The 13699-nt window shown below is 36.8% G+C and overlaps 1 protein-coding gene across 2 annotated transcripts in view; it reads left to right on the top strand.

Moving 5' to 3' along the window:
* Positions 1-13699, top strand: part of LOC126239112 (gamma-butyrobetaine dioxygenase-like) — a 213588-nt gene that overhangs the window by 144483 nt on the left and 55406 nt on the right. For both annotated transcript variants that reach the window (XM_049947837.1, XM_049947836.1), the window contains exon 4: positions 8693-8895. In XM_049947837.1, coding sequence (XP_049803794.1) covers positions 8693-8895 — 203 coding nt within the window. The remainder of the gene's footprint in view (positions 1-8692; positions 8896-13699) is intronic.

Raw genomic sequence — 13699 nt, 5'->3', positions numbered from 1 at the left:
ACTGGTATTATGTGACCCAAGGAAAGCTTTCGATTGCATTCCTGCTGAAGTACTGCTGGGGAAACTAGAGTGAGAGGGAGCACTTTCGCTGTGGTAAATTCTTATTTAAGTAACCAAAAACCATTTCTTTCAGTCAGATATGTAAATTCTTCCATAATGGAAATCAGCACAGGTGTACCACAAGGGTCTATCCTTGGATCCATCTTCTTCATTGTAGCTATTAATGATTTACCTAAAAACATACCCTACCCTGTCGTATGTTATGCTGATGATACACCAGTACCTACCACATATCAGAACATTTCAGATATGAATAGCCTAGCAAAAGAAATACTTGATAAGGCCCTGGACTGGTTGGCAACCAATAAGCTCCTGTGCAATCCTGATAAATCTCAACTACTTTTAATGAGAATATCAAATGAAGTAGACAAAAAGTCAGTAAAAATCTTAGGTATTCACATTTACTCAAAACTCTATTGGGAGGAAAATGTCAATCATGTATGTAAATTAAAAAAAGAAAAAATCCTCAGGTGGCATATCTTATCTTCAAACTAATGGAGGTAGTGAGCTTGGAATACATTCGGGTGATGTTCTTTGGGCTATTCCAGTCACATATTTCATACGGTCTGATTATATGGGTGCACTCCCCTCACATCAAGAACATCTTAAAGTTACAAAGAAAGTGTTACACATAATATGTAAAAGAGGTCATAGGGAACACTGTCGTCCTCTTTTTTCCAGACTCAGAATACTCACCATTATAAATTTGTACATCTATGTGTCTGTACTCTATATTAAAAATAATATTTCAGAATTTATTGCCAGAGGGCGAAATACATGAACACAACACCAGGGCTAAGGATAATTTAGTCATGTTGCGCCACAGATTAGCAAGAACAGGAAATTCCCACAAAGTAAACCCACTCAAAATGTTCCATAAACTACCAGTTCATGTCCAGTCTATGGATATATTTTTTTTAAATTAAGTGGTACAGCTGGCTGTCAGATCATCCATTATGTGACATTAAAGAATTATTTGAGATGTGTGATATGGATATTAGCATTTAAAAGTTGTCTGTAGTTAAACATATTATTGTGTGCAGTGGTTAATTGTGTGTAATTACAATAGTGTATACAATACACAATACAAAACTATATTATATTATAGCTTATTGCATTAACTTTTAGAAACCATCCTGGATTAATTTGGTACACTGCCATGCTTAAAATGTATTCTATAATGTACTGACACTAGTTTATTTTATTATTATGTATGTACTACTACATCCTGTATGACAAAGCCAATATCATTGTAAAATGATCTATGGGTGAATAAAATTCTAAATTCTTGATTGTTTTTGTATAATATTAGGTATTTGGATGCTGTCATCCATAATGTACACACTCATAACAAGTCAGGCATAACCAAGCACACATTAACACAAATATCATTGATAAATGTTCAACCTATGCTCTGAAATGCCCGAACAGTCATAACCAGCGGAATGATGCTATTGGCCACCACATTGTATGGTTCCCTTTCTTTTGTTACTGTGCATCATCCAAATACCTTTGTATATGGCCAATACTCTGGCATATGAAGGAAATTTATTTAATTAGTTATTTATATCCCATAAATCCAATACAGCAGTACATTTGCATGGATGTAGGACATGTCAGATGATTACAAATTATGCAAAAGGAACACATAAAAAATTCTCTTGCAATAGGAGATACATGTATAAGACAAAATACACATTATTAGGGATAGACAATATTACACTTAAAAAAGTTACAATAAAAGTAAATCTTAATAGCTACATAAAAGACATAATAATGATAACAATGATTCCAACTGTCATAATGCATAAGAATACATCAGATTTAATTGAAAGAAAAATCAATTAGAGATAACACAATTGAAATTTTCAACCAAATGAAAGGAACTATTAAATAGTGTTTGAGCTGTTGTTTAAATTTGGGAAGCTCATGAACAAGTGATTTCAGTGATGGTGGGAGAGCATTGAACACCTTGCAACTCATGTAATGGATTCCTTTTTGCACAGTACTAAGGTGTTTTAATTCAAATTTGAGGTGCATCTTCCTCCTGGTATTGTGGATCTGATTTGAATCATTGGTTTTATATAGTTGCTCAGGGAGTGGATAGTATTGACATGCAGTTGTCAGTATCCCTGTTGTTGTTGTGGTCTTCAGTCCTGAGACTGGTTTGATGCAGCTCTCCATGCTACTCTATCCTGTGCAAGCTTCTTCATCTCCCAGTACCTACTGCAACCTACATCCTTCTGAATCTGCTTAGTGTATTCATCTCTTGGTCTCCCCCTATGATTTTTACCCTCCACGCTGCCCTGCAATACTAAATTGGTGATCCCTTGATGCCTCAGAACATGTCCTACCAACTGATCCCTTCTTCTGTTCAAGTTGTGCCACAAACTCCTCTTCTCCCCAATCCTATTCAGTACCTCCTCATTAGTTATGTGATCTACCCATCTAATCTTCAGAATTCTTCTGTAGCACCACATTTCGAAAGCTTCTATTCTCTTCTTGTCCAAACTATTTACCGTCCATGTTTCACTTCCATACATGGCTACACTCCATACAAATACTTTCAGAAATGACTTCCTGACACTTAAATCTATACTCGATGTTAACAAATTCCTCTTCTTCAGAAACGCTTTCCTTGCCATTGCCAGTCTACATTTTATATCCTCTCTACTTCGACCATCATCAGTTATCTTGCTCCCCAAATAGCAAAACTCCTTTACTACTTTAAGTGTCTCATTTCCTAATCTAATACCCTCAACATCACCCGACTTAATTCGACTACATTCCATTATCCTCGTTTTGCTTTTGTTGATGTTCATCTTATATCCTCCCTTCAAGACACCATCCATTCCGTTCAACTGCTCTTCCAAGTCCTTTGCTGTCTCTGACAGAATTACAATGTCATCGGCGAACCTCAAAGTTTTTATTTCTTCTCCATGGATTTTAATACCTACTCCAAATTTTTCTTTTGTTTCCTTTACTGCTTGCTCAATATGCACATTGAATATCATCGGGGAGGGCTCACTCCCTTCCTAACCACTGCTCCCCTTTCATGTCCCTCGACTCTTATAACTGCCATCTGGTTTCTGTACAAATTGTAAATAGCCTTTTGCTCCCTGTATTTTACCCCTGCCACCTTTAGAATTTGAAAGAGTGTCCCAGTCAACATTGTCAAAGGCTTTCTCTAAGTCTACAAATGCTAGGAACGTAGATTTGCCTTTCCTTAATCTTTCTTCTAAGGTGAGTCGTAAGGTCAGTATTGCCTCACGTGTTCCAGTATTTCTACGGAATCCAAACTGATCATCCCCGAGGTCAGCTTCTACCAGTTTTTCCATTCATCTGTAAAGAATTCGTGTTAGTATTTTGCAGCTGTGGCCTATTAAACTGATTGTTCGGTAATTCTCACATCTGTCAACACCTGCTTTCTTTGGGATTGGAATTATTATATTCTTCTTGAAGTCTGAGGGTATTTCTCCTGTTTCATACATCTTGCTCACCAGATGGTAGAGTTTTGTCAGGACTGGCTCTCCCAAGGCCGCCAGTAGTTCCAATGCAATGTTGTCTACTCCGGGGGCCTTGTTTCGACTCAGGTCTTTCAGTGCTCTGTCAAACTCTTCACACAGTATCGTATCTCCCATTTCATCTTCATCTACATCCTCTTCCATTTCCATAATATTGTCCTCAAGTACATCGCCCTTGTATAGACCCTCTATATACTCCTTCCACCTTTCTGCTTTCCCTTCTTTGCTTAGAACTGGGTTTCCATCAAAGCTCTTGATACTCATGCAAGTGGTTCTCCTTTCTCCAAATGTCTCTTTAATTTTCCTGTAGGCAGTATCTATCTTCACCCAAGTGAGATAAGCCTCTACATTGTTACATTTGTCCTCTAGCCATCCCTGCTTAGCCATTTTGCACTTCCTGTCGATCTCATTTTTGAGACGTTTGTATTCCTTTTTGCCTGCTTCATTTACTGCATTTTTATTTCTCCTTTCATCAATTAAATTGCATATTTCTTCTGTTACCCAAGGATTTCTACTAGCCCTCGTCTTTTTACCTACTGGATCCTCTGCTGCCTTCACTGCTTCATCCCTCAAAGCTACCCATTCTTCTTCTACTGTATTTCTTTCCCCCATTCCTGTCAATTGTTCCCTTATGCTCTTTCAGTTTATCCAGGTCCCATCTCCTTAAATTCCCACCTTTTTGCAGTTTCTTCAGTTTTAATCTACAGGTCATAACCAATAGATTGTGGTCAGAATCCACATCTGCCCCTGGAAATGTCTTACAATTTAAAACCTGGTTCCTAAATCTCTGTCTTACCATTATATAATCTATCTGATACCTTTTAGTATCTCCAGGGTTCTTCCATGTATACAACCTTCTATCATGATTCTTAAACCAAGTGTTAGCTATGATTAAGTTGTGCTCTGTGCAAAATTCTACCAGAGGGCTTCCTCTTTCATTTCTTAGCCCCAATCCATATTCACCTACTATATTTCCTTCTCTCCCTTTTCCTACACTCGAATTCCAGTCACCCATGACTATTAAATTTTTATCTCCCTTCACTATCTGAATAATTTCTTTTATTTCATCATACATTTCTTCAATTTCTTCATCATATGCTGAGCTAGTAGGCAAATAAACTTGTACTACTGTGGTAGGCATGGGCTTCGTATCTATCTTAGCCACAATAATGCGTTCACTGTGCTCTTTGTAGTAGCTTACCCGCATTCCTATTTTCCTATTCATTATTAAACCTACTCCTGCATTACCCCTATTTGATTTTGTGTTTATAACCCTGTAGTCACCTGACCAGAAGTCTCGTTCCTCCCGCCACCGAACTTCGCTAATTCCCACTATATCTAACTTTAACCTATCCATTTCCCTTTTCAAATTTTCTAACCTACCTGCCCGATTAAGGGACCTGACATTCCACGCTCCGCTCCGTAGAATGCCAGTTTTCTTTCTCCTGATAACGACATCCTCTTGAGTAGTCCCCGCCCGGAGATCCGAATGGGGGACTATTTTACCTCCGGAATATTTTACCCAAGAGGACGTCATCATCATTTAATCATACAGTAAAGCTGCATGCCCTCGGGAAAAATTATGACTCTAGTTTCCCTAATTTTCTAAAAAGGTTACTACAAGAATGTCTAGAGTGGACTGCACTCATTATCCTAATAATTTTTATTTTTTTTTTTTTTTTGATAAGTAGATGATTACCCCAGAAAACTATACCATTGAACAATAGTGCAGGGAAGTAACTAAAATAAGCAGTTTTTGTTGTGTCTCTGTCACAGACAGTGGAAATAATACAAATAACGAATGTTGCTGGCTGAAATTTTTGAGAAGATGTAAAATATGTTCAGACCATTTTAGATTGCTGTACACCCGGGAACTTGGATGACTCAACTTGTAATAACTCACTATCATTACATTTAATATTTAATTGATCCTCCACTTTTTTATTTACTTGAACATGAACAAACTGGGTCTTGTTAACATTTAGTGATAACCCATTATTTTCAAACCAATTAAGCACTTCATTAAAGACAATATTGGCTGATTACTCAAGTTGTGGTTGGGGGTTTTGTTGATGAGGATGGAGGTGTCATCAGCGAAAAGAGTGAAATGAGCTCTAAAGGTAGACACAAGGGAATGGCATTGATAAAGACGAGGAAGAGAAGGGGGAGCTAGTACAGAGCCCTGAGGAACACCACAGCCAATAGAGTCCCAGCTAGATGATACACAGTGCCCCTCAGAGTCATTAAACTTTCTTACAGTTAGGCAGGATTTAATCCATGAGCCAGCTGATCCACCATAATTTTCAGACTTTGCTAAGAGGATTTCATGGTTAACACTAACAAAGGCCTTATTAGAAAGGTCACAGAACATACCAACAGGAGATAATTTATTATTAAAAGACTCTAAGATTTGATGGGTGAAGGAGAAAATAGCTTGGTCTGTTGATACACACTGTTGAAATCCAAACTGGCTACTGTTTAGTACTTGATAATGAATCAGGTGGTCAATAAGTCTTTTGTGAACCAATTTATCAAGAATTTTAGATGAGGTTATTAAAAGGGAGATAGGTTGATGGTTGATAATGTCAGTTTTACCACCTTGTTCAAAGAGAAGTTTGACAATAGCATACTTTAGTCACTCAGGAACAATGCAATGCTGGAAGGATTCATTGAATATATGGCGCAGTATTTTGCTTATTGGCTTATAGCATTCCTTCAGTAATCTTTGCGATACCATCAACGCCAACAGAATTCTTGCTTGTCATCTCTCTATTTATATTCTCAATTTTATGTACTGTCACAGGAGACACTTTAATCTGCTTGGTTTTTTATACTAATAGCTCTTTGAAGGGATAACATGGCTTCATTAACAGAACATGTTTTTCCAGTTTGGGCTGCTGATGCCAAAAAGTGGCTGTTAAAAATGTCAGTAATTATTTCTAAACAGTTTCATGAATGGTATCATGTGATTTAATTTCTATGTTTTCTGCAGCAGGGATTTTACGTGTTTCCCTTTTCATTATGTTCCATACGGTTTTAATTTTTTTATTAGAGACATCAATTTCTGATTTTACAAAAATACTCTTTGCCCTTCTTAGAACTTTTTTAAGGAAAGTTTGTAATGTTTTTCCTTTTCGGATGACTTTTTGACTGACGCATACAGATTTGTTTTCTTTTTGCAGGAGGTTTTGAAGTCCATTAAGTTAATCAGTTTTTATTGGATTTGGTTTCATATTTGAATTTGGCAGTCCTTTTAGGAAAAGCCAATTTGAATAGGCAAATATACTCATTTAGAAAAGAATTATACTTGTCATTAATATTGTCAAAGAGCTCAAACTTGTCCCAGTCAACTTCTTGTAGGGAATTACAGAAGGTATTGATAGATTGTGTGTTAATTACTCTGAAAGTTTTACTGCCGAAATTGTTCTAAGAAAAGGGCTAACATCTTTAATTCAAAGTTGCTGACCATCAGGGTCTAAGAGCCCATTTTTGTAGTCATGTTTAGATTTCTGATCCTGTCCTAAGAAGATGTCAATTTGACAAATGGAATTAGCTGTGACTCTAGTGGGAAAAATCCACCAGTGTTGTTAAATTAGGTGTTTGTTATATGTGTTAAATCATTTCTTCCCATGTTATCAGAAAGAAAGTCAACATTAAAATCACCTAACATTATAACATCTTTTGTTTTTCCAAAAAAAAAAAAAAAAAAGGAAGAGAAATGAGTTAACAGAGATTCTCACTCCACAGCTGATACACTGGGGAGGACAATTATGATGCAGAATCCAAATGATGTTGCCGCCTAAGTAAAGATACAAGTTTTAAACTTATTGTGACTGTGTGAAAGATATAATTATTTTTAAAAGCTGCAAGCTCCTGAGATCTCACAGAATCTCATACTCTGTGTTTCCTCGCTAACAGCATTTGAGCTTGTATCGTAAGTTATACAACTACAGTACAACTCAGATAAATATCTTCCAGATATACTTCAACTTCATGTGTAGGGTTTAGAGCAGAGTTCTGTTTCTTGTACAAAGGCCTTCAAAAACTGCTATTGCAACCTACGAATTATTGTCAAATACTTGATTTTTTTAAGGAAAGTTTGTAATGCTTTTCCTTTTCTAGACTGTAACTGGATTTGACTGAGGCATAGATGACACATGAGAAAAGCTTAAGGCAAGTCACAAAGAATATTGATGTCACCATTCAAAATAGCCATGCAAATGCTAAAAGAGAGCAAGGTTTGTAGATGCTGGGAGCACGTTCTCATGCCCACTTCACCCACAGTATTGGCTAGCACTTTTTCAGTACCTGAGGTCATCTTGAATAAAATGTTATGCCATTTTGTGCCTTTCCAATAACTTTGGACTAGAATATAATTATTGTATACAAAAGATCTGAATGAAATATTAAATGATCTTTTTTAGATGTAAGGGAGATGCAGACTGTAAATGTTGTTGTCATATACTAGTAACATATATATTCAACAAAATATGGTGAGAAAATATTATATTGTGTTACTTGATGAAAAACACAGAGAATCATTTTTAAATTTACCAGATTCTTGATTCTTTCATTACATCACCTTCAAAATAAAACAGATTGCTCCAGTTGTTGCCTGTTTCTGTCTCACTTTCTAGCTTCTTTCGCCTCTTTGTCCAAGCAACCTTTTTGTGAGCTATTTTTACAGCACCCTTTTTGTAACTTTTTCTTGCTGATCTTCTTTCTACTTTCTTCCACTTTTTATGTGTTATTTTCTTCTAATCCTCCTTTTACTACACCTCCTTCTCCATCACAATATAGATTAGACTTTGTATCTGTTCCATCTTCATCATACTTTCTGTTTATAACGTTAACTATCTCTTTTTGTTGTTTGTTTTACTATCTCATGGTTTTTTACATTGTTCTCCTCTGTTTTTGGCATTTGATTATTGGTTTTCACCTCCTCATATTCCACCATAATTCTCATGGCTCAGAATTCAGTCTTTCAACTCTCTCATTGTTTCTTTCCCCTTCTTCTGAAACTGGAGGAAATGCACATAATCTCTCACATTTTCCTGTTCTCTCTACCTTTCTTTTTAAACCAGTACTTAGATTTTATTTGTCCACAGGCGGCTGACAAAAATTTAAATATCAAATGGTCTGACGGACATAACAGCAGTTTTCAATTTGAATGGTTAAAAGAAAGGAACTTCACTTCTGAGAAACAGAAGCAATGGTTGAGCAAGACGTACAGGGCACCAAAGGAAACTTGGAATACACTAAAGTTCCAGTCTATAATCAAGCGTTTCAAATTTGATGACATCATAAAAAGGTGAATAACACACAAATTAATTGAAAGATTAACACAAAGGAGAAGCAATTACATCTCTAGATGAAAGTGATGGATCCAGAATGAAATTTTCCCTCTGCCGTGGAGGTTAAAACTGTGGGCCAGACTGAGACTTGAACTCGAGGCATTTGCCTATCATGGTCAAATGCCCCGAGTTCGAGTCTTGATCTGGCACACAGTTTTAATCTGAAAGTGTTGGTATTTGAGAAGGTAAAGTTATGATTTTCAGGCAAATTATGTTCAGAGTTTTTCAATTTGCTACAAAACAAGCTAATAAAATTAACAAACTAATAGTTTTTTAGAGTATCATAGATCACACAAAGAAGGCTGTTATGTTACTGTGGCAGCAATTTTCATGTGTCAACTGCTCCTATCTTTGCATCCTTCTCTATGAACCACAGGCCCACTTGCCTTTGAATTTCCATATGGTTGCGATTCTTAGTTAACATTACTGTCAGTGCAATTGCTTTTAAAATGAATGTTTATGTATTAATGAAATAAACATTTTATTGCTGAATCTGGAATGTCTGCTATGTTCATGTCATGAGTTAATTTCCAGGGCATTGTAATGAAAGACACATCCCTTTATCTTAAAAAAAAGTTCAGTCTCATTTGCTGATAAATATGCCTGTACTTCCAAAACAGAATAGTAAGTCCATTCTGCGAAAGAAATGTGTATACAGTGTATCTAAAAAATACTTTTTGCAATTAAACTCTGCTACTAGCTGCAGAAAAATATTATAAGCATGAGTAGGAAAGTCATCAAAAATATTCACAAAATAACTTTTGCTACAAGCTGTTGCATAACTTCTAAACAAAATATTGTAAATCCCCTGTTATTAACTTAGTGGTTTTGTCGCAGTAACAGTCAACCTATTTAAAAATACACAACATACAAAAGTAAGCTTCATCACTGTTTTTGAAAGATAAGATGGTACACCAGGTCACACAAACAAATGCCATATGTATCCACACCCATTGCTGGTTCAACAGTGGAAGAGGCGTCAGTGGAGGAAGAATGACCCATGTGCAGAGTGCCAAAGAAGAGAGAGTCTCAGCAGACTGGTGTGCCTGAGGTTATTTGAGTAAACATCATGATGGCAAACAGACATGTGGTTGCCAATGGAAGTATGAATCGGCACATTGCAGAGCTTGTATGATGAAGATGACATGTCTCTTCGAATGGTTGGTTGCAGATATTGCATGTTCAGAGAAGGATGGCAGAGTGTGAAGAATGAAGGTTGAAGTGCATGGCCTTACACATCCATGAATGGAAACATGAGAAAAGCTTAAGGCATGTAACAAAGAATATTGATGTCGCCATTCAAAATAGCCATGCAAATGCTAAAAGAGAGCAAGGTTTGTAGATGCTGGGAGCATGTTCTCATGCCCACTTTACCCCCAGTATTGGCTGGCACTTTTTCAGTACCTGAGGTCAGTACCTGACCTGCTGTTAGTGGTCAGATGCATAATGGTGTCAGATGTAGTGTTCACACAACATATTGGCCGTGTTCAGGCCCATCAAATGCTCCATGATGTTACTGAAATGTGTCTCCAAGATTGGGACCCAAAAACCTGACCCTGGACCACAAGAGTGCAAGAATGGGAATCAGTCTTGATCACTTGATGTGATACACATGACAAGGAAATGAGTTCCTGTTCAGAATCATCACAGGCGATGAGACATGGATGTGCATTTACCCCAGAATCCAAGGCTGTTTCAGTGACATGGAAGCATCCCAGTTTACTAATGTGGAAAAAATTCAAAATACCTCCCTCCACAGAAAAGGATATGGCCACAGTATTCTGGGATGTGATAGATGTGATTCTCCTTAATTTCCTTCAGAAAGTGGCTATCAGCGTGGCATGCTGCTGTGACACTCTCATCAAACTCTGACCCACCATTCAACAAAAGAGACCAGGACTATTGAATGAACGTGTCATGCTGTCCAAAGCCACATATGGTAAGACTCATACAGGACCAGACTCATCAGTTTGGATGGGAGATATTAGATCAGGCAGCCTACAACCCTGATCTTGCCTCATCAGACTTTCACCTGCTGCCTGTATTGAATGCCACACTACTGGAACATCACTTCGAAACCAATGCTGAGGTAGAGCAGGCTGTGCAAAAATTCCTTGTATCGCTAGGCACCAATTTTTCTCAGAGTGGGTTCTTCAAATTGAGTGCACGCAATGACACATGTCTCAATGTCAGTGGTGACTATGCTGAAAAATAGTGCTAGGTGTATAGTTCATGATGCCATGGTGCAATTGTTTTTGGCAATCAAGTTTCCATTTGAGAAACAATGATGAAACTTACTTTCGGAATATCCCCCCTCAAATGATACATGAATGTTACAGTTAGATGTAGCATGATATATGAACAGTTTGTTGGAGGTAGATGTGTTGTGAACATGGCATCACATTATGAATTGACCTATTCTGAATATGGGATATAGCATATTGAAGATTACAAGAACTTGGGTTTCTAAGATCAGCAATATCTATGGTGAATCTTCAATATTGCAGAAATAATGTTTCCACATGTATAACGTGCCACACAGGTTGACTACAAGCATTTGATGAATGGACATCAATCACCTCCACAGAGACATACAGGGCAAGCAACAGTCTACTGTATATCAGATCACTGCTAATCTTTGCTAGGACTGTACAGACACAAATGCGCCATGCAGGCTTCTGCAGCCAATGACTGTCATCCCATCCTTCTGTAGCTTTTGAGCACTTAGTGTATAAAAACATAAATTACAATAAATAACAACAAAGAAGTATTCAGTTACCACATGCAAAGTATTAAAACACTAACTACATCTGTTTCTCTGATGTAGGAACAAAAGAAAAGAAGAATATAAGTAGTTCAAGTCTGAGATTATTTGGTAGTATTTTTAGCAATAATGAATAGATGATTACTAGTAGTAGAGGATGCAACTTTTTTAATGACATTGAGGGACTGGCACTCCCCTAATGATTTCCTGTTCATTTCATTATTATCATCATCCACATAGATATTGTGAAGTATTAGTACACAACAATGTCCAATGGAATAATTTTATGTACAGAAGGTTCTCTGTTCAATATGAGTTTTTGTACTGGCACATGACTCCTACTTCAACCTGAAATAATTATAAATTAAAGCTTTTATGCTATTTTATATAGTGCTAAAGAACTATTATGCATTTGTAATCAGTCTTAATCCCATCACTCAAGACAGAACATGGAGCCAGTACTCTTAAAGATTTCACTATAGGTAGTGAAACTTGCAGATGCCTGTTAATTTGTGCTCTGGTGTAACTTTGTCCACTTACAGTGCTACATACTACTCAGTGATGAGACTAATGGCTGTCAAAATATTCACAGCATACAGAATGTTCAAAGCAGTTTTGCACCACCTACGTATCTGTCAATATGTGTTGGTTTAGACTCAACAGAAGCAAGAAATTAAAAATAATCTTTATTAAATATTTAAATAAATAAAACTGAGGTACTGAGAACCACAAGGGTCCAAAATGCAGAAACAAAATTGTGAGAAAAATAGATGTTTGTAAAATCAGATGTACAGGGAAACCATCTGTCAAATAGGTATAAATTGTTTTTTAACCAAGTCTCAGCATCCTATATTTCCTATGAAAAAATAAAGTACTGTCTTTGGTATGAAATATGAATTAATATTTAAATTATATTTATTCTTAATGTTCGTTCACAAAATTTTCATATACAGGCTAGTCACAGTAGTGTCTTTTGACTGTTGTAAAGTTTATATTTAATGTGAAATTAGAATCAAAACATTCGCCACAAGAAATGTTCTCCAAAATTATTAATAAAGAACAGATACAAAATGCACCACACACACAATTATGACCTATTCAAACACTTCATGGTCCTCATTATCATCATTACAATTAATCACTTTATGTTGTTTGAAGTTCAGATAAAACTGCTGATACACCTCCGATTATGGAGTGTTACTGTTATGCACATGATGTAGACACTAAATTATGTTGTGAACTCCAGATAACAACTGAGCACCACAGAGCAAGAAAACTATGGTTTATGCATTAGCCCTGACAGAAATTAATATCCGAGAAATTGATGAGACACATTTTTGTGAATGTTCATATATACAACATGGGGCTGCAGATACAGATAAAGCTGGTTCACCATAAGATCAATACTCATCAGGAGTCTGCATAGATGCTACAATCTCAAAATCAATGATAGTGTGCCTTAGGCCCTTATGGTTCTCAGCACCTCAATTAAAATAAATAAAAAAAAACACAATAATCAAAATGAAGTGTTCTTACCCAAGAACACTGTAATTTATAGCTCAAACAGTACACATACATGGAAGACAAGATACAATACAATAGCAATACACAAGTGGCCAGCAGAGCCTTGTGCTGGCCTATATAGCCATTAGTTTCAACAGGGGATGCAGCTGACAGGCTGTGCGCACAACTACTGTTATATTAGCAATCCAAGTGGTCTCCAGTGGTCAAATCAAGCACAAACTTCGCACACAAACTATGATGCACTGCACACACAAAATGGGTAGTTGCAACACCCCTATTCCCTTGCAAAGAAGTGAGCACTGTACTCATGTCCATTTCTTCTGTGGTCATTGTAGGTTGTTGATCATTCAACATGCTGCCATCAGTGTGTATGGTCAGAAGTGGTACGATTGTGGGAAGGTATGGTGCCCGCCCTCGACTGAGAGGTGATATGGTAGTACAGATGACACTGGTGCAGTGTCCATCTCCATGTC

Source organism: Schistocerca nitens, chromosome 1, assembly GCF_023898315.1.
Source record: "Schistocerca nitens isolate TAMUIC-IGC-003100 chromosome 1, iqSchNite1.1, whole genome shotgun sequence".
NCBI lineage: Eukaryota > Metazoa > Arthropoda > Insecta > Orthoptera > Acrididae > Schistocerca > Schistocerca nitens.
The sequence above is the reverse complement of the archived record's forward strand: the minus strand, read 5'-3'. Positions and strand labels throughout refer to the sequence as shown.